Consider the following 25163-nt stretch of genomic DNA (forward strand, 5'->3'; position numbering starts at 1 on the left):
CTAAGCCCGGGCACCACAACTACTGAGCCTGTGCTCTAGAGTCTGCGAGCCACAACTACTGAAGCCTGGGCACCCTAGAGCCTGTGCTCTGCAACAAGAGAAGCCACCGCAATGAGAAGCCCACACACCGCAATGACGAGCAGCCCCCGCTCACTGCAACTAGAGAAAGCCCGTGCGCAACAACGAAGACCCAACACAGCCAAAAATAAAAAATATAATAAAATTTTTTTAAAAACCATAATCTTAAAAAAAAAAAAGAAAAGAAGTGCAGTGAGGGAATTCCCACCGTCGTCCAGTGGTTAAGACTCCGCGCTTTCACTGCCGAGGACCCAAGTTCAACCCCTGGTCGGAAAACTGAGATGCCGCAAGCTGCGCGGCATGGCCAGAAAAAAAAAAAAAAAGAAGTGCAGTGAGAGGCAGAAAACCCAGTGAGAGATTGGTCTTGAACCCCAAAGGGCACTGGAGCTCCTGGAGGAGGGGCCTCACATGATCACACATGCGTTTTAGACAGACTAGGCAGGGTGTGGAGAGCTGAGCGAGGGTCGCACAACTGGAGTCAGAGACACGCTTTCTGATCTGTCCGCCTACATAACCAGCAGCACAGCCCAAGGGAAAAACTCACCAAGATGTGAAAACTGCTGACATAAATATACCCTTAACAGCATGACACACTTCATCCAGATCATCAATTCTTTCTATGACAACCCAGTCAACTTAAAAATTGAGCTCCCAGGACTTCCCTGTGGTCCAGTGGTAAAGAATCCACCTTACAATGCAGGGACGTGGGTTCGATCCCTGGTCAGGGGACTAAGACCCCACATGCCGCAGGGCAACTGAGCCCACGCGCCACAACTACTGAGCTCGCGCGCCTCAACTACAGAGCTCGCGAGCCACAAACTACAGAACCCACGCGCTCTGGAGCCCGCACGCCCTGGATCCTGCACACCAAAACTAGAGAAGAGAAAACCCGCGTGCCACAACGAAAGATCCCGCATGCCTAGCGAGGATCCCATGTGCCACAACTAAGACCTGAGGCAGCCAAAAATAAATAAATAATAAATAAATCTTTAAAAAAAATTGAGCTCCCAACTCCTGCAGTAAGATAAAACACTGTTTCTCTACACACCCACTAGGGAAGTCTCACTACTGGGGCTTCTGAGCTGCAGGCCAGCACTCAGCTCAACCACTACTTAGCAGTTTCTATCCTTGTATGTCTTGTTGAAACTGTTAGGTATTACAGACATTAAGATGCTTTGAAAACTCATCTTTGGCCGTTTGTTTTCTGGAAGACAGACTCAAGAACAAAACTACTTCAAGACAGCTTGAATTTTTTAAGTAGCAAACCAAATCTCATCAATCAGTTCCTTCAAAAGCTATATTGCAACCAACAGACAAATGCAAAATGCTGACGAGTCCCTGGGGTAACTAATTTAAGTCTTTTTCTCCCCAAAAGAAATATGTTTTATGTAAATAACAGTTCCTAAAAAAAAAAATGAAATTAACAAATCACATAAAGGCAGTTTGTAAAGTATAAGCATAATCCTGGGGAATTTCCATGTCATCTCTTGCTTTTGTGTACTTTATATTCTTTTTACTTTGCCCAAGGATACAGAGAAGTACAGTAGAAACATCACTGCTTGATTCATCCTGGTGGTGGATACAGGTCTACTCTATTATTTGTTTGCAATATTTCATAGTTAATTTTTATTTAACATTTGAGTTACCTATGATGATAAAAGGAAAAGAAACAGCCCTGCCTAGCAAACAGTGTCTTAGCTCCCCAATTAAAGTAGGGTGACCTTAGGCCAGCCCCTTACTTTCCATACTCAGCTTCTTCCAGAGGGTCCCTTTCTGCTCCAACATGACTTACAAAGAAGAGAGGCAAACAGGCCACATGCTGGCATTAAAATGGGTTGTTTATCCCAAGTCATATGCCCATTTATTCAGCGTTCACTGAGTGCCTGCCATGAGAAGGCACCGGCAGAGGCCAGGCTGCCCAAGGCTATAAGAGTCCTACCTCAAGAGCTCTCCAACAGGGGAGAAAAGTCACATATGGCCATTGAAGGGCTGGGTCCTCTGTGCTCAAAAGGGAGGACAAGCAGTGGTCCACACCCAACAACAGTCCATGCAGAGGCCTGGGTCAGGAGAGGGCACCACATATTTGGAGAGCAAGGACACACTTAGCGCAGTCCAGCAGAGAGAAGAGTGAAGCGCAGAAGACTAAGACGCTCATCCAAATCTGCGTACCTTCCACAGCCAAGCAGTCCAACCAACCAAAAACCGGATACTAGAATATGCATGTAAAACGCCTTATATTTTCAGTTCCCGCTGATTAATTAAAGTGTTTACTTAGAAAGGTTATTTGTGTAGATTAAAAAGGGCAGGGCAAAATAAATTTGGAACTTCAGCATCATCTTAGCACATCCATCTGTGTGTGCTCAGTGGCAATCCTATATCTCATATAGCACATTTTATTAGTGTTTTCTATCCTCTCACCAGCACTTCTTAGTAAGTATAATTCCATCTATTTTTACATGTTTTACACTGAAGCGTCAAACCGTAAAAAAGTAACTAATTAGTTTACATTCTGCCATATGAGTAAACCTTTTAAAATTGTACTACTTGTAGGAGGAGAAGTCATCCGAATAAATGGAAGGCTTGACCCACTCTTCCATAACTAGGCCACAGGGTCTCTAATTCCTAACTTCTAATTCTCACAATTCTGACTTATTCTTCCATTTGATTCCTCACATTTGAGCAGGTACTATTTTAACGGCCCTGTTTAAATCGGCTGAATAAAAACCATAAGCCTAGTAGCCACACATGGTAGCCTGTTTAGCTTACTGTTCTGTTCTGTGTCTCCACAAATCTCAAATTATGTTAGTTTAGACGTTACATATGAATATATCGTAAAAGTGCACACAGAATAATAAACTGCCCATCACTTTTTATTTTTTATTTATTTACTTTTTTGGCCGTGCCACACCGCGTGCGGGATCTTAGTTCCCCGACCAGGGATCGAACCCGTGCCCCCTGCACTGGAAGCACAGAGTCTTAACCACTAGACCGCCAGGGAAGTCCCATGAGCATCACTTTTTGAAACTCAGAAAGTTATTTTTCTAATATTCTTAAATTGGAATGTTTACCACTGGAATCCCAGGCCAGCCTGATCTGTAGTCATGCCGTCAGGAGGGGAGGATTTTTGTACTACATAGATCACAGTTCTTCACAAAAGCTTACGCAAACTCACAACCCTGCACAAAGTCCTCACTTTACCAACCACCGGCCCAAAAATGAAGGCTGCTGGGCGTCTGAGAAAATGGAAGAAAAGAAAAGGAAATGACTCAAAGTAATCGTGCTTAAGGCATGAGTCCTCTTCACTTCCAGTCGGCAGTTTAGATTTGAACTACGGTCGGTGGCGAGGCACAGGAGCACACACCAAGCACACCAGCAAAGGGCTGTGCTCCAGGACTTGTTTCCTTCGTGGTACTGATTAGAGTTGTGCTTTTTTAATGGTGCTCTCGTCACATTTAAATATGTAACGAGGATATTTAAAACATTTGGGAAAATAAGAGTTAAATTCCCAGCTTCATACATGAGATGGCTAACTTATTTTCCATCTTGATAATCTCATTTTAAAATACATAAAGTAAGAGTCGGTATAATCGACGCGTGGTAGCAACGTGAGGTTTTTAAGTTGTTTAGTGATTAGGGAACACACATCTTGGCGTTTAAGTCATTTAAAAGTCAAGGCCTTGAAAGTCTGAGCGCGGGCTGTCAGTCCTGAAGAACTTCCCTAACCTCGCTCTGAAGTCACCCTAACCGAATGGGTCCCCCGTTCTGCTACACGCGCACACGCGCACACACCCCGGAGCCCTAATTACCTGCCTAAGAATGACTAACGTCCCAGTGAGACCAAGTTTCCCCCCGCATGTCAAACCTGTGACCACTCACGTCCCAGCACCGGCGAGAGGGAGAAAAAACTAAGGCTGCACCGGGTCCCTGCGCCTTCTGCCCAGACTCGAGACCAGCATCTCTTAAACGCCGAGATTTTAAACCGCCCTTCTGGCGTGTGGGGCAGAGGCGGCCGTGCGGCCGGGCCGCTCCGCTGCGCGTCCGGGGCCTCGGGGCCGCCGTCTGGCCGAGCGCCGGGGGCCGAGGGCCGGCAGCCCCGGGCGGGGTCCCCGCGCCTCCACCTGCCAAGGCCCGGGGCTCCGGGCGCCCGCGCTGACCAACGGCCGGCGTCCGAGTGTCACCCGGACCCTCCTCAGACAAAAAGCGCCTCCCCGGCCCCGGCCGCCCCTCCCACCGCCGCCCGGCCCCGGCCCCGGCCAGCGCCTCACAAAGGCCGGCCCGGGCCGCTGGGCGCCGCAGCGAACAAAGGCCGCCGGCCCGCGGGCCGGCACAGGTGCAGCCGCCGGCCGCCGGGCCCAACATGGCCGCGCCCGCCCGCCCGCCCGCCCGGCCCCGTTAGCCCGCCCGCCCGCCCGGCCCCTCAGCCCCTCAGCCCTCCGCCCCTCAGGCCCGCGGCGGTTGGGCCGGCGGCGCCAGTGACCTGTTGTGCGGCGCATCCTCCGGCGGCGGCGGCTCTCCGGTGCGGCGGCTCCGGCGGCGGCGGCCGGGGAGGGGGCCGGGGCCGGGGCCGCGGGGGAGGGAGGGAGGGAGGGCCGAGGGAGGGGAGGGGGCGGCGGCGGCGGCGGCGGCGGCGGCGGCGGGCGCAGCGCGGCCAGGCCGAGGCTCTCCGCGCGCGGCGCCGACCCCGCCCCCGCGCCTCCCGCCCGCCGCCGCCGCCGCCGGGCCGCCGCCGCCTCGCAGAAGCCGCGGGAAAGTGCGCGCCGCTGATTGGCTGCCGCGCTCGCGGGGCTGCGGCCGGGCTTTTCAAATCCGCGCGGGGCGGGGCGGGGCGGTGGTGGCGGGTCCGGGGCGCGGGCGTGGGACGGAGGCTGGGAGTCGGGGGCGCGGGCCGCGGCCGGTGATCGAGGGCACGGGCCGGGGCCGGGGGCGCGGGACCCTGCGAGCCGCCTCAGACCGGCGCCGGGCGCGCGCCCCGCTCCCGCTACTCAGCCGGGCGCGCGCCAGGCGGCGGCTCAACCGAAAGCCCGGAGCCTGGAGCCAGAGGCCGGAGCGCGCGCGCGTGGTGACGTCACGGCCGCGCGCCCAATCGCCGCCGGCGAGGCCGCCCCGCGCGATCGCGGCCCCAGCGCGGGCCGCGCGGCCCTGGAGCCGGGACGTGGGAGGCGGCTCCCTCCCGGCCACCCCGCGGGCCCTGCGTCCGTAGCACCACGCGCAGGGTCAGCCCGCGCTGGCCGCAGGGCCCTCACCCAAGTGGTCACCCACGCCCCTGCCTCGGGGCGGAGAGAAGGCTCCCGGGTCAGGAGGCGCTCTGCGCGGGGCCTGGTCGAGCCGCTGGGATCCGGGAAGGCGGAGGTCAGGTTGAACTGGCCCTGCACGCGAGGCCCAGCTGGAACTCGCAGGGGAGCACTGTGGAGGGAGCTCCAGGGACTGCCGAGCAGGGTGCAGAGGTCCCCGCCGTATCTGTGCTCCTGGAACGCACATTGCAAACTTGGCATAGATGGTCACAAACAACGACAGGGAGCGGGGATTGCAGGCTGGAGAGAGACTGGCCGGCGCGGTGCGGGCGGGGAGTTGGGGGGCGTCTTCTGCAGAATATCTGCAGGGCGAGGATTCAGCCGTTCCCCCCACCTCCCAGGCTCGGGTCTGGCCTGGATCTGGGAGCAGTGGGGAAACCGTGGTCAGAGGCAGGACTCCCAGGCCCTGAAACTGCTGGGGCTTGTGCCATTCTAGTGAGACTGGGGTGGGGAAGAGGGACAGGGCAGGCCCAAGAGTGCCAGCAGCTGCAAGGTTCAGCTGCTTCCCACCAGAGCAGGGGGTGGCCTAGAGGACACTAGAGCCAGAGGGAGGCCCTCCCCCATGTCCAGCTGAAAGGGATTACAGAATTTTTCACCCTTCCATCCAAGAGCTATACGGTGAGGTCCTACTGTGTGCTGCACCCTTGCAGCATTCTGGGGAGCCTGAGCAACCAGAAGAGACGCCCTTCCCCCATCGTTCACTGCCAGGACTCACCTCTGGCCACCAGGAGCCCCTGGAAGGTGTCTAGCTGGGTGCTGGCCCATTCACATTTGCATTTTGCCATATCTCTTGGCTGTGGGGAGGAGAACAGGTGCCCTCTCTGGGCCCGGGATCCCTCTGGGGCACAAGCCTGAAAATTGCCTACCTCCCCAGTACCTTTAAATCCCTGCAGTGCAAGACAAATACCACCGTATCTCATTTGATTTCACAGATTTGGAATTAGGGCTCCTCTTCAAAAACAAAAAAATCTGCATTTAGAATAGTGCAATCAACATGTAAATTTATTCAAAACATGAAAGTGTATGTTTGGAGTTTCTTGAAGAAAGTTATTTGGGGCAGGCTGATCTTTTCCCGCCCAGTGCAGGCCTCCCTGGGCCCAGCCCTGCTGTCTTGTGGGGTCCTAAGCCCTTTTCATCGAGTCAGCCAGCTGGACAGCCCCAGTCCTGCACACACGGGGGGCCTCTCCCACGGAGAGTGGATTTCCGATGATTGGGTCTCCCTCAGTGCATAGGAAAAAGAGGCCCTCACAGGACTGAAGGAAGTCCTGGGCATGTAGATTCCTGGGTGGGGAGGCCCTCATCTGCACGTTTGCGCCCCTTGCAGGTTGGGGAGGGCAATGGGAGTGGAAGCCCCAAGTCCGGTGGGCCCAGAGAGCTGCGGGGCACTCAAAGACGTCAGCAGCTGGGGCTGAACCTTGTTTCCGTCTCTTTGAGGGTCTCATCACTTCTCTAACTGAAACTCTGCACTCAGAGAGGAGAGACTGCAGAAGACCAAGGGACTGGGCGTCTACTCGCGGTATAAAGTAGCGAGCGCAGAGGAGAGGCGTTTCAGGGGGCAAGGGCAGCCTGCTGGGGTTCAGCTGCCCTCCATCTCAGCTCCCCCCTGCTGCCTCCCACCCAGCCTCTCAGGCCGAGGCTGGACTGGGCAAGGCATTTAGGACCAGGGTATCCCAGGCCTGCCTGCTAGCTTGAGGACCAGCCCGGCAGCCGCAGATCAAGGGGTCAAGCGGAGCTGGGAGTCCCCTGGCCGCAAGGTCTGCAGCCACGCCACCTCTGGCTGCCTGCTGTCTGTTACCACCCACGGGGCATACGGCTCTAGGAGGCACTGCCCACTCCATGATGTCTGTGTGGCCCAGGCTGGAGCCCACTCTGCCGCCCTGCTCCCCATTGACACAGGTCCTGCAGCTCCTCGCCCAGACCTCCCTGTAAGAGCTGCTGCCAAGGCAAAACCCAGGCCCCTTAGCCAAAGGAGCCCCCGAGCGCCGGCTTGGCCTCCGCATCCCCCGCCAGGGCCGGGGTCCCCCAGGGGCCAGGCTCATTGCTGTTTCCATGGGGATGTATGCACTCTGACCCCAGCCTTTCTCCATCCCTGGCCAAATAAAGAGGGCTTCCAAGTGGAAACCAGCAGTCTCAAGCTGCCCCTCCTCCCGTGCCCCAGGTGGCCCCTCTCTCCAAGGGGGGGAGGAGAGAGGCCCCCCTTCTCAGCCCAGGACAGGCCCAGAGCCAGGCCTAGCAGTGGCAGGGGCCTCCCACCCCCAGACCTTCTCGGCAGCCCCTTCCCAGCCCAGACCGCTCTGTTCCCCAGGCTGGAAACTTGCCTTTCTAAAGGCCCAGCTCTGCCTCAGCTCCTGCCGAGCCCAAGGACCACTGCAGTTCACCGGGCCAGCCCACAGGAGCCAGCAGGCTGTAAAGCCCCTCGGGTCACATGGGCCAACCCTCCACTGAGCAGGGCTCCCTGTCGGCTGGGAGAGAGACCTGGAGACTGAAGCCCTGCTGAGAAGCCCCCCGTCCAAGTCCTGGCTGGGAGGCCTGAGCAGGAGGCCTCCCCGCCTTCTCTGCCCACCCCTCTCTCCATCTGCCTTGGGGCTGACCTACAGGAGCCCCTGAGAGGCCTAAGGTGTCTGTCATCAGTCCCGGTGGTCACCTCCAGGAACAAACCACAGCCCAGGACCATGGTCGGGTCCTGAGGGCAACCTCAGGACCACCTTCCCCACCTCCCCCGCCCCCACCAAAGGCTGCTTCCTGGAGATTCCACCCAAGCCAGCCTAGGGCTCACCCCTCCTCAGGATTCCACTTCCTAAACCCTCCTCTAAGCCAGCCTCTCCTCCCCTGTCACTCTGCCTGCCCCCCCCCCACCGCCCCCGACCAGGGCCTTAGTTCAGCTTCTTATTTGGAAATAAGAGGCAGTTTTCAGGGGCTTCCCTGGTGGAGCAGTGGTTAAGAATCCGCCTGCCAATGCAAGGGACACGGGTTCGAGCCCTGGTCCGGGAAGATCCCACATGCCGCGGAGCAACTAAGCCCGTGCGCCACAACTACCGAGCCTGTGCTCCAGAGTCCGTGTGCCGCAACTACTGAGCCCGCGTGCCACGACTACTGAAGCCCGCGCGCCTAGAGCCTGTGCTCCGCAACAAGAGAAGCCACCACAATGAGAAGCCCGCGCACCACAACGAAGAGTAGCCCCCACTCGCCACAACTAGAGAAAGCCCACGTGCAGCGACGAAGACCCAATGCAGCCAACAATAAATTAATTAATTAATTAATTAATTTTTTTTAAAAAAGAGGAGATTTTCGACTCACTGATTCCCCGCCTGCTTTCTCCCCCTTTAGTTCATTCTCCACACCCAGCCAGGGGAATTTTTCTAAACCAAAATTGACCATGTCACCCACCTGCTTAAAATTCTGCTATGGCTCCCCAGTGCCCCTCACACCAAGCCCACTCCTCAGTGAGACTCGCATCCCACTTTCAGGAATGCAGAGGCCATCCAGCTCTGCCTCTCCAGCCCAGCCCTCTCCCCAGAGCTCCCGGCCAATGAAGTTGACTCCTCACTGGATGTGTCCCCTTGGACAGCCACATGGACCCACCCCTGGACAGTTACCAAACTGAACTTCTCCCCTTCTCATCCCCATGCCAGGTCTCAGCGGGGATGCTACTTTCTCCAGAAGCCTTCCCTGGTCCCCTCTCAGGCTGGCTGAGTCCCCTGGGGGTACACACAGCCCCTGTTTATCTCCAGGCGCCAGTGCTGCCTGGGATGGACTGCCCTGCCTCCGGTCCTGGTTCCCCGTACTGGTACCTGAGGACTGCTGGCAAAGTACCACAAAACAACACAAAGTTGTTCTCTCACAGTTCTGGACGCCAGAAGCCTGAAACCAAGGTGAGTGCACGGTCACACTCCCTCCAAAGGCTCTCTGGAAGACTCTCTCCTTGCCTGTCCCTAGCTGCTCGTGATGCCACAGTCCTTGGTGTTCTTTGGTTTGAGTCAGCATCACTCCACTCCCAGGCTCTATCTTCACAGGGCCTTCTCCCTGTGTCCACTGGTCTCTGTTTTCTCTTCTTGTAAGGTCACCAGTGATTGGATTAGGGCCCACCTGATGACCCCGTCTTAACTTGATGACATCTGCAAAGACCCTGTTTCCAAATAAGGTCACATTCGCAGGGCGGAAGTTTATGAACACACCTTTTGGGGGGACACAGTTCAACCCACAGCCCTTCTCTTCCTAGTTGCATGACCTTGGGCAGGTTGTAAGGCCTGTGTGTGTGTGAAATGGTGACACTAATAGGGCAGTGTCCCCTTTGGGAGAGGCTGCTAGGCAGGAATGGCTGCGCCGGGTCAGAGCCCGCCTCCCCGGAGGGCGCGAGCTCGCACCTGCCAGGCTGCCCTCCTCCGGAACCCGCAGGGTGCGGACAGTGGGAGCCGGGCGCGGCAGCTGCTGGCGCTACAGGGTTAGGGACCTGAGGCGCCGCGGGCCGGCCGCAGAGCTCCCTCCGCCCTGGCCCCGCCCCCCGCAGTCCCGCTCCCTCATTGGCCACACGCCGCGAAGCCACGCCCGCCGCCCCCGACCGCCCCCGACTGCACTCCACCCGGCGGCCAGGCGGGCTGCTCGGTTTTTGCAGTTCCGGGTCTCTCGGAGGGAAGGAAAGGACACCTGAGAACGGAGAGCGATGGTGAGAAGACGGGTGACCTCCACCTTGCCCCACACCCCGCCTGTGGCCCCTGCACCCCCATTCTCCACGGGACTGCCCAGATCCAGGACCAGCCAGGGCAGGGCCCTCCGCCAGCGCTCACCACTCTCTCAGGCTTTGGCTAAAGAAACATTGTTTTGTGCTAAAGCAGCGCTTCTTTTTCTAATTGTGAAAATTGCATGAAATTAAAACCCAGAACAGCAGAAAGGAGAAAATAAAAGTTCTTCCTAAGTCCTGGGCCTGCGGCGAGAGATATAAGCGCTGGTAACAGCTTGCGGAGCGCTTTGGACCGCTTCTGTTGTGGACAGATGAGGGGCTTCACCAGCCTGAGTTGGGGACTGACCAGGAACAGCAGGAATGGCCACTAGGAGCCACTCTCCTTCCCCTGCCGCCCAGCCAGACAGGTCCTTTTATTTATTTTATTGGAACAATTTTACATTTACAGAAAAGAGGCAGATATAGTATAGAGTCCCCCCCACCTGCTTCCCCTAGTGTCAACACCTTACATTTCCACAACTTTGTCAAAACTAAGACACCAAAATTGGTCATTACCATTAACTAAATCCCAGACTTGAGTCAGAGCTCACCAGTTTTCCCACAAATGTAGAAGACTCTCTTAAAAAGCAAATCTGATTGAGACTTCTGCTGTGGGTTATAACAGAGAAGCTGCGACCTGACTGCACCTCCCACTGTAAACAACCATAACATGGACAAAAGAGATGAGGCAACCATTTTCAGGTGGTGGGGGAAGGGAAGAGCAGGACTGCGCTCCCCAGGGAAGAGAACTTTATGAGGCACGCCTTGACCGCCCCCTGCCCGCCCACCCAGCTCTCTACCCCTCCTGGCACAGAGGGACAGAGTTCAAGTGGGGCAGCCCGTACCACTGAGCCGAGGGCCAGTGACGCGGCTGGAATCTGTGGGGAGGACACTGGAGGAGAGGCCAGTGTGTAGAGGGGGGTCTAAGATGTTCCGCTGCCCTTGGCTGGGGTGAGGACCCCGGACGGACCAGAAAACAACGGCTGTGGGAGCTCTGGCCTGGCCCGAGTGGGGGCCTCATCAAGCCCTGTGAACGTCCCTGGCTGAGCAGCTGAGATACCAGGATCCATGCCCTGGGAACCGGGGCTGCACCCGGGAGCAAGACATCCTCCAGTCTCACCCTGTCTCACTACCTACTGCTGCATATCACATGACCCCAAAACCCAGTGGTTCAAAACGCCAGTGAACACTGATTATCGCATGCAATTGCTTTGTCAGGAATTCGGGAGTGGGGGAGCTGGAAGGTTCTGGCTCAAGGCTCAAGGTCTCCCATGAGGTTGCAGACAAGATGTCACCCAGGGCTTCCATCATCTAAAGGCTTGACTGGGGGGACTTCCCTGGCAGTCCAGTGGTTAGGACTCCACGCTTCCACTGCAGGGGCTGCGGGTTTGATTCCTGGTTGGGGAACTAGGATCCTGCATGCCGCGTGGTGAGGCCAAAAAAATTAAAAAAAAATAACGGTTTCACTGGGGTTGTGGATGGGCTGCTGAGATGCTTTACTCAGGTGGTGCTGGTCATTGGCAGGAGGCCTCAGTTCTTCCCCACTTGGGCCTCTCCAGGGACTGCTCAAGTGTCCTCCTAACATGGGGGCTGGCCTCCCCCAGAGCGGGAATCCAAAGGGGAGGAAGGCAGAAGCTTCAGTCTCTGGTGATCTGGCCTTGGAAAGCACATGTTTTCATTTTCAGAGAAAGATAACAGAATCTAGAGACTGTAACATATCATCCACAACAACCAAAATACAATAAAAAGTCTCTAGGCATGCAAAGAAAAGAGAGAATGTGGCCAAAATCAAAGGAAAAAAGCAGTCAATAGAAACCACCCCTGAGCCCAGTGTTATTAGATTTGACAGATAGACACTTCAAAGTCATTGTTTTGAGATATTCAATAATTCAAAGAAAATTAGTGAGTGAGTGAAAAGGTCTAGTGAGTGAAAAGGAATCTATCTCAATAGAAAAAATGGAAGCTGTTAAAAAAAAACAAATGAAAGTTCTAGAAATGAAAAGTACATAAATGACAAAATCACTGGATGGGCTTGACAGAAGATTGAAGGTGACAGAAGAAAGAGTCAATGAATTTAAAGACACACCAATAGGACTTCCCTGGTGGCGCAGTAGTTAAGAATCTGCCTGCTAATGCAGGGGACACGAGTTTGAGCCCTGGTCTGGGAAGATCCCACATTCCGCGGAGCAACTAGGCCCGTGCGCTACAACTACTGAGCCTGCGCTCTAGAGCCCGTGAGCCACAACTACTGAGCCCATGTGCCACGACTACTGAAGCCCGCGTGCCTAGAGCCTGTGCTCTGCAACAAGAGAAGCCACCGCAATGAGAAGCCCGCGCACCGCAATGAAGAGTAGCCCCCGCTCGCCGCTACTAGAGAAAGCCCGCGTGCAGCAACAAAGACCCAACGCAGCCAAAAATAAACAAGTGAATAAATAAATTTTTTTAAAAAGACAGACCAATAGTAATTATCCAATCTTTTTTTGGCACGTGGCACGTGGGCTTCAGTAGTCATGGCACACTGGCTCAATAGTTGTGGCGCACGGGCTTAGTTGCCCCGCGGCATGTGGGATCTTCCCGGAACCGGGGAACGAACCTGTGTCCCCTGCATTGGCAGGCGGATTCTTAAGCACTGTGCCACCAGGGAAGTCCCAGTAATTATCCAATCTGAAGAAGAAATTATCCAATCAGAGACAAAAACGTTGAAGAAAATAAACAGTCTCAGGCACTTGGCAAACAATATTAAAGGGTTTAACATACGTGTGTTGGAATCTGAGGAGAAAAAGGTAGAAATGGGACAGAAAAAAAATATTTGCCAAAATGATGGCTAAAAGTTTTCCAAAGTTGACAAAAACATTGACTTACACATCCAAGAAGCTCAGTGAGCCCCAAGCAGGATTCAGCCTCTTGGGATGCAAACCACACGTAAGCACTTCATAGTCAAACCAGAGGGGCAGGCAGGGAGGAAAGAGACAGTGGACTTAAACAATAGCAATCCAAATATCACTCTTTTGCCCACCTATCCAAAAAAGAAAAGAGCCGTGTGAATACACTGACCTGTCTGGGTCTCATGCAGGGGCCTCCTTAGCTTCCGGGTGGCTGTGCCTCTGATGGGGACCCACCATGAGCGGCGTAGTGGTACAGGGAACAGCTGACCAATGAAAGAGAAGGATAGCTTTCGCTCAGGCCCGTGGCACCTACAGGATGGGCAAGTGTCGCGGTCTTCGTACTGCCAGGAAGCTCCATAGCCACCGACAAGACCAGAAGTGGCATGATAAACAGTACAAGAAAGCCCATTTGGGCACAGCCCTGAAGGCCAACCCTTTTGGAGGTGCTTCTCATGCCAAGGGAACTGTGCTTGAAAAAGCAGGGGTTGAAGCCAAACAGCCAAATTCTGCCATCAGGAAGTGTGTCAGGGTTCAGTTAATCAAGAATGGCAAAAAAAATCACAGCCTTTGTACCCAGTGATGGTTGTTTGAATTTTATTGAGGAAAATGATGAAGTTCTGGTTGCTGGATTTGGTCACAAAGGTCATGCTGTTGGTGACATTCCTGGAGTCCGCTTTAAGGTTGTCAAAGTAGCCAATGCCTCTCTTTTGGCCTTATACAAAGGCAAGAAGGAAAGACCAAGATCATAAGTTTTGATGATGAAAGCAGGATAGTAATAAATTTCCATATGCCAAAAAAAAAAGAGAAGGACAGACGGAACTTGGGTACATGACAGAGGGCCACGGCCGATTGGGGGAAAGGAGAGACCATTCAGTAAGGAGGCCTGGGAAAATGCTGCGTTATCTGTAGGGTAAGAAAAATGAAGTTGGGCTTGTACCTCACACTACATGCAAAATTTCCTGGAAACTCTTGATGGATCAAGGTCTTAAATAGTAAAAGAAAATCTTTAAATCTTTTGGTAGGAGATATAAGTGAATACCCTTCTGACCTTAGGTCAGGGAAGATTTTGCTAAAAGGACAGGGGAAAAACCTGTTAGCTATCAAAGGAAAGATGTGACTGTACTAAAATGAAGAACTTCCGTTCATCAAAGGACATCAAGAACATCCAGCTTTCAGAGGGCCCCTTAAACATCTCAAAGAGAGATATTAAACTAATTAAGCTTAATTGGCATGTTAAGTTACAGGGAAGCATTATCAAATAAGTGATAATAAAACTTCTAAAGTTATATTGCGGGACTTCCCTGGTGGTGCAGTGGTTAAGAATCCACCTTCCAATGCAGGGGATGTGGGTTTGATCCCTGGTCAAGGAACTAGATCCCACATGCATGCCACAACTAAGGAGCCCGCCTGCTGCAACTAAGACCCGGCGCAACCAAAAAAAAAAAAAACAAATACTACTTAAGTTATATTGCATATATGAATGCTATTAATATGTGTTCTAAAAATTAATTTCTAAAATCTGATTTAAAAAAAAAAGAACATCCAAAACAATCTTGAAGAACAAGCTGCAGGTCTGACAGCACATTTCAAGACAAGATATAAGCTACAGTAATTAAAACCACTTGGTATTGGCTCAAGTTATCAAAAAGCCACAGAATAGAGTCCCATGCACACGTGGCCACCTGATTTATAACAAAAGTGCGAGTGTAATTCAGTGGGACGGATTAGTTATTTGCTTCTGCAACAAATTCTTGTAAACTTCGTGGCTTAAAACCACCCAAATTTATCATCGTAAAGTTCTGTAGGTCAGAAATCCACTAAAATCAAGGTGTCATCAGGGCTGCATTCCTTTCTGGAGGGTCTAGGAGAGAATTCATTTCCTTGCCTTTTGCTTCTAGAGGCTGCTTGCGTTCCTTGGCTCAAGGCCCCTTCTCCATCTCCAAAGCTGGCAATGGCTGCTTGAGTCCCCTCATACCGTGTCACTCTGATCTCCTCCTTGTGGTCAGACCTCCCTCTGCCCCTCACTTCTTCCTCCACCTTTCCTTCCTAAGGACGCTCGTGGTTACATTGGGCCCAGCTGGATAATCCAGAGCAAACTGCATCTGAAGATCCTTCATATAATCCCTTTTTCTGTGTAAAGTTGCATAATCACAAATTCCAGAATTAGGATGGAATGTGGACATCTTTGAGGACCATTATTCTGCCTACAGAAGGGGAAGGAAGATGGTCTTTTCAATAAACGGTGCTGGATCCATTCTGTAACCAGAGGGGAAAAATAATCCTTGATCCCTGCCTCACAACACACAAAACAAACACCATTCCAAATTGTCATAAGCCTAAATGTGAAAGAGAGAACAATTAAGTTTCTAGAATAAAACATGAAAATATCTTCAGGACCTTGGGGTAACAAAGATTTCTTCAATCACAAAAAGCATTCACCATATAAAAAATAGGGCTTCCCTGGTGGCGCAGTGGTTAAGAACCTGCCTGCCAATGCAGGGGACACGGGTTCGAGCCCTGGTCTGGGAAGATCCCCCATGCCACGGAGCAACTAAGCCCGTGAGCCACAACTACTGAGCCTGCGCATGTGGAGCATGTGCTCCGCAACGGGAGAGGCCGCGACAGTGAGAGGCCCGCGCACCGCGATGAAGAGGGGCCCCTGCTCGCCGCAACTAGAGAAAGCCCTCGCACAGAAACGAAGACCCAACACAGCCAAAAATAAATAAATAAATTTATAAATAAATAAACCCCAAAACCAAAAACAAAAAGCATTCACCAAAAAAGATATTAAAGCATTAAAATCAAGAGTTTCTCTTCATCAAAAGACACCATTAGGAATTTAAAAGGTAATCCTGAATGGGCGAAAATGCTTGAAATGCATATAATCTAAGGGTATACAAAGAACTCTTACAAATCAAAAGGAAAAAGGCAGAGGACCCAATGGAGAAAGGGATAAAAAACTAGCCTTACACAGGCACTCCATGAAAGAGGAGGTCCAAATGTTCAAACGCATATGAAAAAGTGCCTCCAAATTCTTAGTCATGAAAGGAATGCAAAACGAAGCCACCCTAGGCCCCCACCTTCGGGAGCGATTACCATCACAGTAACCACAGCACCAGGGTCTGTGGGGATGTGGCCGGGTAAGCTGGCAGGAACACCCTGGAAACCACCTGTCAGTACTTACTAACGTTGAACTTAAGCACACCCTCTGACCAGCAGTTCTACTGTCAAAGGCATACGTGTGTGCAGCAAAGCCACGTGTGAGAATATTAACGGCAACGTTAGTCAGAATGGCCAAAAATGGAGGGTCCGTCAACCACAGCATTGATAAACTGTGGTATAGTCATACAATGGGGCATTGCACAGCAAAGACGAACAGCAAACTAACGTTACCCACAGTGCTGATGAATTTCATAGACATAATGCTAAGCGAAAGCAGCCAGATTAAAAGAAAAGTACACACAATTTGATTCCATTTATATAGAGTGAAAGAACAGGCAGAAGTGATTTTGAGGTGGAAGTCGTAGTAGAGTTTATCTCTGAGAAGGGGGGACATCGGGGGGGGTGTGTGGGGAGGCTGCTGCAGGGCTGGCGGCCTTCTGCTGTGATTGGAGTGAGGGCGGCACGGGTGTGTGTACAGTGGAAAAACGCTTCAGACTGTACACCTGGGACGTGGCCGCTTCACTACACACACATTGAAGTAACATTAATTTTAATTTTAATATTAAAACTTTTAATTTTAAAGGTTTGCAAAAAGATTTTTCAGTAAACCCAGGGTTCCGCTATGAAGAGGCAAGGAGAGGGTGGGTGTTGCTCTGAGGAACCAGTAGGTGCAACCTTGGTCCATGGACCCCACCCTTGGGTTCTCAAGACTCAAATGCATGTCCCTCCCACATCCAGCCCACAGCCACCATCTTGCTTGATCAGGGTGCGCTCCATGCACGAACCTGGCTGAGGCTGCTGGGGGAAGGCACGCCCCTCCCCGTGGTGCTCAAAGGCACCTGGCCCCTCTCCTCAAGGACCTTGCCCTCCAGCCTCACCTCGGGCTCTTCCCCTGGGCTCACACCCTACCCCTTGCCTCGGCCCACAGGTTCAAGCCACGCCCACCACCCCTGTTGTAAGCATCCCTCTCTGGCCAGCTCACTTGCTCTGGTACCCGACTCCAAACTCCCTTCAGGCCCAGCAGGCCCCACAGGCCGATGATCCTGCCACCTTCCTCTGTCCCAGGCCGCCCCCACCTCCTCCCCCCTTCCCCTCCTCCCCCCTTCCCCTCCTCCCCAGTTTGAGCTTCCTGGTCAAGCCTTATATAAGCCACTCTATTGCACACACACCTTGACCCCACTGTCCCTTTCTTCCTTCATCACACCTCTGGGCCAAACCCCAACATGGCCCAGTCCAGTTCTGCTTGCCCTGCACCTAGGCGTGGCAGGAGCACAGCACACAGCCCTGCCCAGGCCTCCTCTGGTACCCTGCCCCCTAACCTGATTCCCTAAGCTGATCTATAATCTGAACCCCCTAATCGGGTCCCTAATTTCATCCCTAACCTTACGTGATCTCTAACCTGACTCCTTAACCTGATTCCTAACCCGATTCTCTAACCTCCCTAACTGGGGCATTTGTGCTGCCTGGACATCCCACCTTGTTTTTCTCGACTCTGTCACTTGTGTAAATGCGCAGTGACTATAGAAGTTTATGTACAGTATGTGGGGAGCACAGGGAAGAAGAAAAGGGAGCCCCCCAAAAAGAGAGAAAAAAAAAGGCAGAAAGAGTTCATAATTTTAAAACAAACTCGCTGCACCATGATTCTGCGTTCTTGTACTGCGTTCTTCTTGCATGAAGGGACGCAGGGCAGGAAGGCAGCCTTTCATCTGGCTTTAACGGTGTGCATGACAAGCCCGCAGGATGCCAGATTTCTACTCGTTTCTTTATACTTATTTTTATAGACCTGAATGGCTACAGTGAGCATATGTTCTTCTGATAACCAGGAAACCCAATAAAGTTATTGATTGTTGAAAAATGAATTTCTCTAAAACTCCACCCTGCCCAGGTTGCCCAGAAGCCCCAGACACAGCACCCTCACCGCTCTACAAAGACCTGGTTTTTGGTTTCTCCTTCCCACCCCACCTGGCTGGGCCAGGGGTGAGTCACCCAAGGGCAGTGAGCAGTGTTGTTATTCAAAGTCCTGCAAACAGACGGACACTCATGCCCATTGGTCGGTCACTGCCTCATGCTCTGCCCTGTCTCGGGCCAGCTGGAACCCTGAAGCATTATCAGGGACCAGCTTTGATCCTCGGGCCCCCTGTACGGCCTCCCTCTCTGCCCCTGGACAGCTTTGGGACAGAGCCCTCAGGAGCTCAGGGCCAATGTCAGTTACTAGTACTAAGACCAGCATGCTCCTACACTCTGGGCGTTAAAAGTCCCATCCTGTCCAACCCTGAGCGCCTGTTGGCCCTGGCTCAGGCCTAGCCCAAGGACTGTCCTTCCTTGTGACTCCCCCCCTTCCCCTCGCCCTCCCGAGGCACGGGTAGGAGCCTGGCTTTATGGTTTGTTGGCAGTGGAGGCCTGGGTGTCAGGCATCTGTGAGCTTAGATTAGCCCTGCATTCTAAGTCTACAGCGCTCACTGCCCAGGGCCAATACAGGCACTTCATGTCATCTTCAAAGTGCCCTGCACTGACCGGCGCCACCTGAGGCGGGGACTCTAGGCCTATCCCGATCCAGCACCTGGCAGTTCTGGCTCAGGCAGGTTCAGGAAAACCACCGCAGGCAGGCTACTTCCTCCAGACAGTGAGGGCTGAGTGCTGCGGGAGCCTCCTAGGCAGACTGCCGTCCAAGCAGCCCCTGAAGACGGGCGCCTGCTGCGATCAGGAGTTCCACACTCCTGCACCGCACAACACACATGCGCGCTGAGTGTGCACTGCAGGACCTCGCCAAGCAGCGCCCTGGGGTCACACCCGCGAACAAGACAGACAGGCAGAGGACGCGAGAAGGACTGCAAAGAACTTCCAGGCGGAGCAGGGCCTGAGAGCGGCAAAGGCCGGGGGGTGGGAAGCAGGGTGGGGAGTCCCGGGGTAAGGACTGAGGTGCAGGCCGGTGGGCGTGACCTGCTGGGGAGGCGACCGCGGGGCCCCACGAGCCGCCGAGCCCCACATGCCCCCAGCCTGCTTTCCCTGCGTCAACTCATCGACCCTTCACGACCAAGTGACCGCATTTAGGGAAGGGGAAGGTGAGGCCCAAAGGTCACGGCTGCCGGGTCTTTCCCGCCCGGGAGCAGACGCTCGAGCGGTCAGCGGCACTGGGGGCGCCGCCCGGAAGCCGGGGCCCTTGGTGTTGCGAGCGGCGGCCCGGGACGGGGCGGAGGCCGACCGGGGGCTCGGCCAGAGAGGCCCGGCCGCCGACGCCCCTCAGCCCCCGGCGGGGACGGTCCCCAAACGTCCCGGAGGTATCTGCCGCCAGTCGGCGCGGGGCTCGCTTCCGCCGCACACCAAGCCTCACGCAGCCGCCGCCGCCCGGACGCGGAAGGACCCAGCACGCATGCGCCGCCGGCTCCCCGAGCCCCTGCGGCCAGCACGCGGGGCCAAGCGTCGAGCCGCGACCCAGAATGCAGCGCGCTGCAGGGGCAGCCGCCCGGGGCACGCCGGGACGGGCAGTCCGCGGCGGCGCGAGCCCGCCCCTCACCTGGCCGGCGTCGGGCGCCCTAAGGGTCCAATGGGAGCGGCGGCCAGGCGGCTCCGCCCCGCGCCACCGGACGTCGGTGCCGGGACATGGCCGCCGCCGGTGCCGGGTCATTGAGCTGAGTGCCAGCCGCCTGCAGCCAACCGCCGTTCTCAACCTTCCGCGGGCGGGCGGAGGCGCCGCGGCCGCCGCGGGGGAGGAGCAGCAGCATCAGAAGGCCGGCGGCCGCCGCGCAGGGCACATGGCGTCCATTTTACTGAGGAGTTGCCGCGGCCGGGGGCCCGCCCGCCTCCCGCCGCCCCGCGCCGCCGCTCCGAGGGGTAAGCGGCCGGCGCTCGGCCGACGACGCGGGGCCGGGGCCGGGGCCGTGTTGGGCGGACCGGGGAGGGCCTCGGGGCCGGCCCCCCGCCACCCCCAGGTCCGGGCGACTCCCCGCTGGGTGGATCGCAGCACTCGGACCCAGCCCGGAGCCGGGGTCACGCCGGGAGGGGCCTTGCGCGGCCTTGCTCGTCCGCCCCGCCCTGGCCGGCCGGTCGCCGGGGGTGGGGAGCGTCCGGGCCGTGGGTGCCCGCGGGGACCGCGTGTGACTCATTCGCGCCGTGACCTTAGTCGCCCTGCCGCCGGCCGCTGCGTCGGGAGCGGGGTTGGGAAAGTTTAGAAGGGAGCGCGCTGACAGCCACCTCTGGGACGGTGTCGGCGCTCCTCTCGTGGTTAAGACCCGTGGACCTCGCGCCCACTCGCGAGGACGCTCTTGCCCTCGGGCCACGTTCGGGGCTCTAGAGATGGCGGGGGGCACGGCGGGGTCTGCCACACACTGGCGAGCAGGCCCTGCCGGCTTGCAAGACGGACGTCCCTGGGACCGATACCTTTATGGTGTTACGGGCGTCGTGCAGGGTCCCCAGGCCTTTTCGCGTGGCCTCAGGCAGGTCTCGCTGTACCTGGAGCCTCAGTGACCCTAGCTGTGACACGGAGATCACACATAACGCGGGGCTCTTAGGAGCCCGCATGTAGGGCGCCTGCAGTGACCCTCACTCCATGTCTATTTTTACGTTAACGTTTCTGAGTTTCTGGCTTGTTATTTGTCCTATGAGATTGAGGTTGTCAAGTAAAGTTATGTATTTCAAGGTGTTCACAGTTTGTAAAGGCACCCTGGATGACACGGTTCTTGTCATTTTTTAACAATAATGGTTGATCAGCTGCTTAGGCCTTTGGAGCCAGGAGAAGGGCATGAAACAGCAAGCACTCCTGTGTGAACGATAGTCTGGGTGCCCAGTCCAGCTTTTAGTCCTTCTCTCTGCTGTCAGGGCTCTCTATATCTCTTGCCTCTGAAGTATGGTGATAAAAATACTTTGGCCACACACGTTTCTTTTTTTTTGATATATATATTTTTAAAATTTATTTTATTTATTTTTGGCTGCATTGGGTCTTCGTTGCTGCGCGGGCTTCCTCTAGTTGCAGTGAGCAGGGGCTACTCTTCGTTGCTGTGCGCAGGCTTCTCACTGCGGTGGCTTCTCTTGTTGCGGAGCACGAGCTCTAGGCGCGCGGGCTTCAGTAGTTGTGGCACACGGGCTTAGTTGCTCCGTGGCATGTGGGATCTTCCCGGACCAGGGCTCGAACCCGTGTCCTCTGGATTGGCAGGCGGATTCGTAACCACTGAGCCACCAGGGAAGCCCCGCCACACAGGTTTCTGTAGCATGTTTACAGTTTAAAAATCAGCTGAATTTGTTTTGTGGTTGTATCATTCCAGGAACACAGGTGTGTCCCGTAGTTAGCACTGTTCTTTATACAGACCCTAAGGGGCTGAGTGTTGGTCAGACGGCTGATTTGCTGTAGGACTTACAGGGCATCCAGAGCCTGCAAGACCCAGGGCTGGACCGTGGGGAGCCAGTCCCTGAACCCTTGGAAATGATGCTCCCGGCTGGGTGTGGCAGCCCTTTTCTGGAGCACATTTCCCCCATTATTAACATCTTACATCAATTTGGGTCATTGTCATAATCAGTAAACCAACGTTAATACATTGTTATTAACCGAGGTCCACAGTGTATTCAGATTTCCCTTATTCTGCACATACTTTATTCTGATGTCCTTTTTTTGTCCCAGGACCCCATCCAGGACACCCCATTACATTTAGTCACCATTTCTTTTTGGTCTCTTGGCTGTGACAGTTTGTCAGGCTCTCCTTGACAGTTTTGAGGAGGACTGGTCAGATATACTGTAGGATGCCCATCTATTGGGATTTGTCTGATGTTTCTGTCATGGTTAGACCGGCGTTAAGGGTTTTGGGGAGGAAGACCCCAGAGGTGAAGTGTGTCCTTCTTATCACATCTGTCAAGGGTGCCTGCAGGTGCAGGACCATGGCTGTGCTGACCTCGATCACTGGCTAAGGTGGTGTCTTCTCCAGAGCTACTTCCTGCCCTTCGCACCCTGTACTCTTTGGGGGGAAGTTGCTGCGTGTGGCGTGGACTTGGGGGCGGGCCGAGCAGATGTGCTGAGGACTGGGTGTGAGAGCAGCGGGCCCGGCCTCTGACCGTTACTGAAACAAGGGAGCGCTAGGGAGGAGCAGGCTGGGGGAGTCGGGAGTTCTTGGAGCTGCTGAGCGCGAGGTGCCCGTCGGACTTCTGGTTCTCGTGTGTCCACAGGTGTTCAGGTACAGAGTGCCTGGGGAGGATCTGGAGATGGGGCAGGGAGGATCCTGCCTGGAGCAGCGTAGCGGGTAGACCCCAGAGAGCCTGGTGTCCTGGAAGCCAGGTGAAGAAAGGTATGGGATAGGAAGAAATAAGCTTGGTCTCTTTTGCCCCATCCTGGGTTCCTGGCAGAGCTCCTAAAACCCTAGGAATTTCTTGAATGATAAGAATATCTTTTGTTATTCATAATGAGTCCCTTTCCCACACCCCAGAGTTTATACTAATGAGGTACCTGTGATTAGAGGGTTGGACCTTCCAGACCCACACCCAAACTCCAGGGAGGGGAGGGGGTCTGGAGATGGAGTTCAGTTGCCAGTGGCCAAGGATGTAATCAATCATGCCTAGGCAGTGAAGATAGGAACTCTTGAACAGGGAGGCTTGGGGAGCTTTTGAGTTGGTGGCACATGCCAGTCAATGGGGACAGAAGCTCCTGTGCCCAAGGACTCTTCCAGACCTTGCACTATATACTTTTCCACCTGGCGGTTCATCTGTATCCTTTATGATAAACTGCAGTAGTGAATAGAGTACTTCTCTGAGTTCTGTGGGCCATTTTAGCAAATTATCAAAACTGAGAGGGTCATGGATACCCCGACTTTGTAGTTGGCAGGAGTGTGGGTAGCCTGGGGACCCCACTTGTAACTGGCGTTTGAAGTGGCGGCCGTCTTGTGGGCCCAGGACTAACTCTGGGGAGTTAGGGTAGCAGTGAGTTGTAGGAGACCCAGCTGGGGTCAGAGTGCAGCGTGGTTGGCAGGAAAGAGACAACAGAAGGGCTTCGGGAGGAGGGGGTGGCACACCCACCACCTTCTGTGCCGGGGCGGGGGGTGGGGCGGGCAGAGCCTGGAGCCCACCCCTGGTTTGCTCGGCAGGCCTTCAGAGTGGGGAGGGCATGGGAAGGGGCTGGCAGGGCGGTGTGCAGGGGGCTCTGGGCGCTGCGGCAGCTGGTCTGGTTGCCGCGGGGCCCATTTCTGAGTTAAGGTCTCGAGGTGGGGGGCTTCTGTTGGGGGAACAAGGAAGGTGGATCTGCCTCAGCTGGAGGAAGGGCTTGAGAACTAGCGTTAGAGAAAGCATCAAAAGCGCGTGAAAATCCTGAAAACGTGCCGCGCGCTCCTCAGTACTGTTTATCCAAGAACTGGTTCACTCTTGGCGTCGGTCATCCTGGCAGTTCTCACGGCCCCCACCGCTCGTGTGGGCAGGGGGCGTGTTGGGACATTTGGACGGGGCCCTGGCTTGCTCTGTGCGCTGGGGATCACGTGCGCCCTGCGTCTGCCCGCCAGAGGCAGCCGGGGCTGGGGGGGGTGGGTGGTCCCAGCTGGGGAGGCCTGAAGGGCCGCCAGGGCCTGGGCCCCCAGGTGGGGTGCGTGGGCCCAGGGACTGCCTCCAAGACCCCGTGTTCCAGCTGGGGCAGCGCCTTCGCTCAGCTTCCGGAGACTCAGCCTACAAAAGCCCGTGCCGGCGTGAAGCTCCTGGCTGGAGGCTGACTTTGTTTTTTCTGTTTTAATCGCAGGTCGTGCGGGGGACGGTGCCTGCCTCAGTTGTGCCAGCACCGCGGGGCTGACGGGCTGCGTGTAAGTAGATGAGTGTCACCCCTGCCTGTTTGAAGGTGGGGCTTGAAAGTGCTCAAGTGACGTGCGACTCTCGGTTTGGGGAGGTGGTATAGCCTACGTTCCTGCTCTGCGTTCTTTTAAACCTGTATCTTTTCATCTTGAAATACGTAACCACGTACATTAGTGAATATTGGGAAAATAAACACTCGTAATCCCAGTACCTCTTACAGAAATTGTTAGCCTGTTGGTGTATTTTATTCTGGTCTTTTTTCCTTATGTATCTGTTTTTTGAAACATGCAGTGGTAACCACAGTCTGCATACAGTATTGAGTCTTTTCCACACTCACACAGCTGCCATTTCCAGTGGCTTTTCGTATGAACAGACAGACAAACCCTCCCTTGCACTGCGCTCGGTCCTTCAGAGAAGACCATGTGGATCGATCGCTGGCCACGGGGCTTGCCCTGCTGGTCCTGGGGACATATCTGGAGTTTGGTGGGAGGTCTGTGGTACTGCTGAGAGGCTGGAGGGCTTCCTGGAGGGCGTGGCACCCACACTCCTCTGTCCACTGTCACCCATGGACTTGAGCTTCCCGCGGGGCTGCTGTACTCTCCTCGCCAGCCATCATCCCTGCCCACGCCCCTGAGCTTAGTCTCCTGACGCCTTCACCTGTGTGGTGGGGCACCCAGACTGCTGTCGGCGCCGGGTCCACGTCCACCTGCCCCGGGTGCCTGGAGTGGAGCTCGTGCCTCTCGACACCCCCGATCCTTCCTGTGTGAGAGTGTTGGACCCTTACGACCCCTTGTCCATGGAGCTGTGGGCTCTTCGGATTTTCTTATTCATTTGAGATTGTTGATTTGTTGCCTCATCTTGGCCATAAAACTTTCCTGGCGGATGCTGCCTGGGACAAATTCAATTCCCTAAAACACGCAGCACACAAGCTGCACAGGAAAACTCGATTGCTGTTAAAGCAGAAGTGTGTGTAAGCGTATTTCCAGTTTTCTGGCTCTTACATAGTCCTAAAATGAGCAGCTGGGCCCAGCCTTTCCACCCGTGAGCAGGTGTCTTCGTGGAGGGAATGGGCGCGTGGGCAGTGTTTGGCGGGGACACGACAGAGTATTTTCAAAAGCCCCTCCGAGCGGCAGCCTCTGCAGGCCCCCACCTGCTGCCAGCGTGCTCCCAGCCAGCTCTGGGCTTTGATTTTAATTAGGTTCCTCTTCTGATAGTCGCCAGACTTTGTCGCCACGAAACCTCTTTTTATGATGTGGAGGCATTAACGTGTGAGTGTAGAAC

At 54.8% G+C, this 25163-nt stretch overlaps 2 protein-coding genes and 1 pseudogene across 16 annotated transcripts in view; 2 read left to right on the forward strand and 1 right to left on the reverse strand.

Moving 5' to 3' along the window:
• The window catches only part of NSD2 (nuclear receptor binding SET domain protein 2), a 94790-nt gene extending 75136 nt beyond the window's left edge, over positions 1–19654 (reverse strand). For 6 of the 11 annotated variants that reach the window (XR_009008335.1, XM_057546535.1, XM_057546532.1 and 3 more), the window contains exon 1: positions 4556–4755. The gene's annotated coding sequence lies outside the window, so the exon portion shown is untranslated. Of the gene's footprint in view, positions 1–3940; positions 4424–4555; positions 4756–19647 lie in introns of those variants that run through there. The other 5 variants (XM_057546537.1, XM_057546536.1, XM_057546534.1 and 2 more) reach the window with 5 other exon arrangements.
• On the forward strand, positions 13288–13761 carry LOC102998163 (40S ribosomal protein S23-like; annotated as a pseudogene).
• A 14-nt stretch (positions 19655–19668) lies between the features above and the next one.
• Positions 19669–25163, forward strand: part of LETM1 (leucine zipper and EF-hand containing transmembrane protein 1) — a 30603-nt gene continuing 25108 nt past the window's right edge. Inside the window, exons 1-3 of one of the 5 annotated variants that reach the window (XM_057546550.1) lie at positions 19763–19964; positions 22284–22402; positions 23833–23893. Coding sequence is in view for 2 of the 5 variants with exons in the window: in XM_057546548.1 (XP_057402531.1) it covers positions 19886–19964; positions 23833–23893 (140 nt within the window). In the remaining 3 variants the exon portion in view is untranslated. Of the gene's footprint in view, positions 19965–22283; positions 22403–23832; positions 23894–25163 lie in introns of all 5 variants that reach the window. The other 4 variants (XM_057546548.1, XM_057546547.1, XM_057546552.1 and 1 more) reach the window with 4 other exon arrangements.

This window comes from Balaenoptera acutorostrata, chromosome 5 (genome assembly GCF_949987535.1).
Source record: "Balaenoptera acutorostrata chromosome 5, mBalAcu1.1, whole genome shotgun sequence".
Lineage (NCBI taxonomy): Eukaryota > Metazoa > Chordata > Mammalia > Artiodactyla > Balaenopteridae > Balaenoptera > Balaenoptera acutorostrata.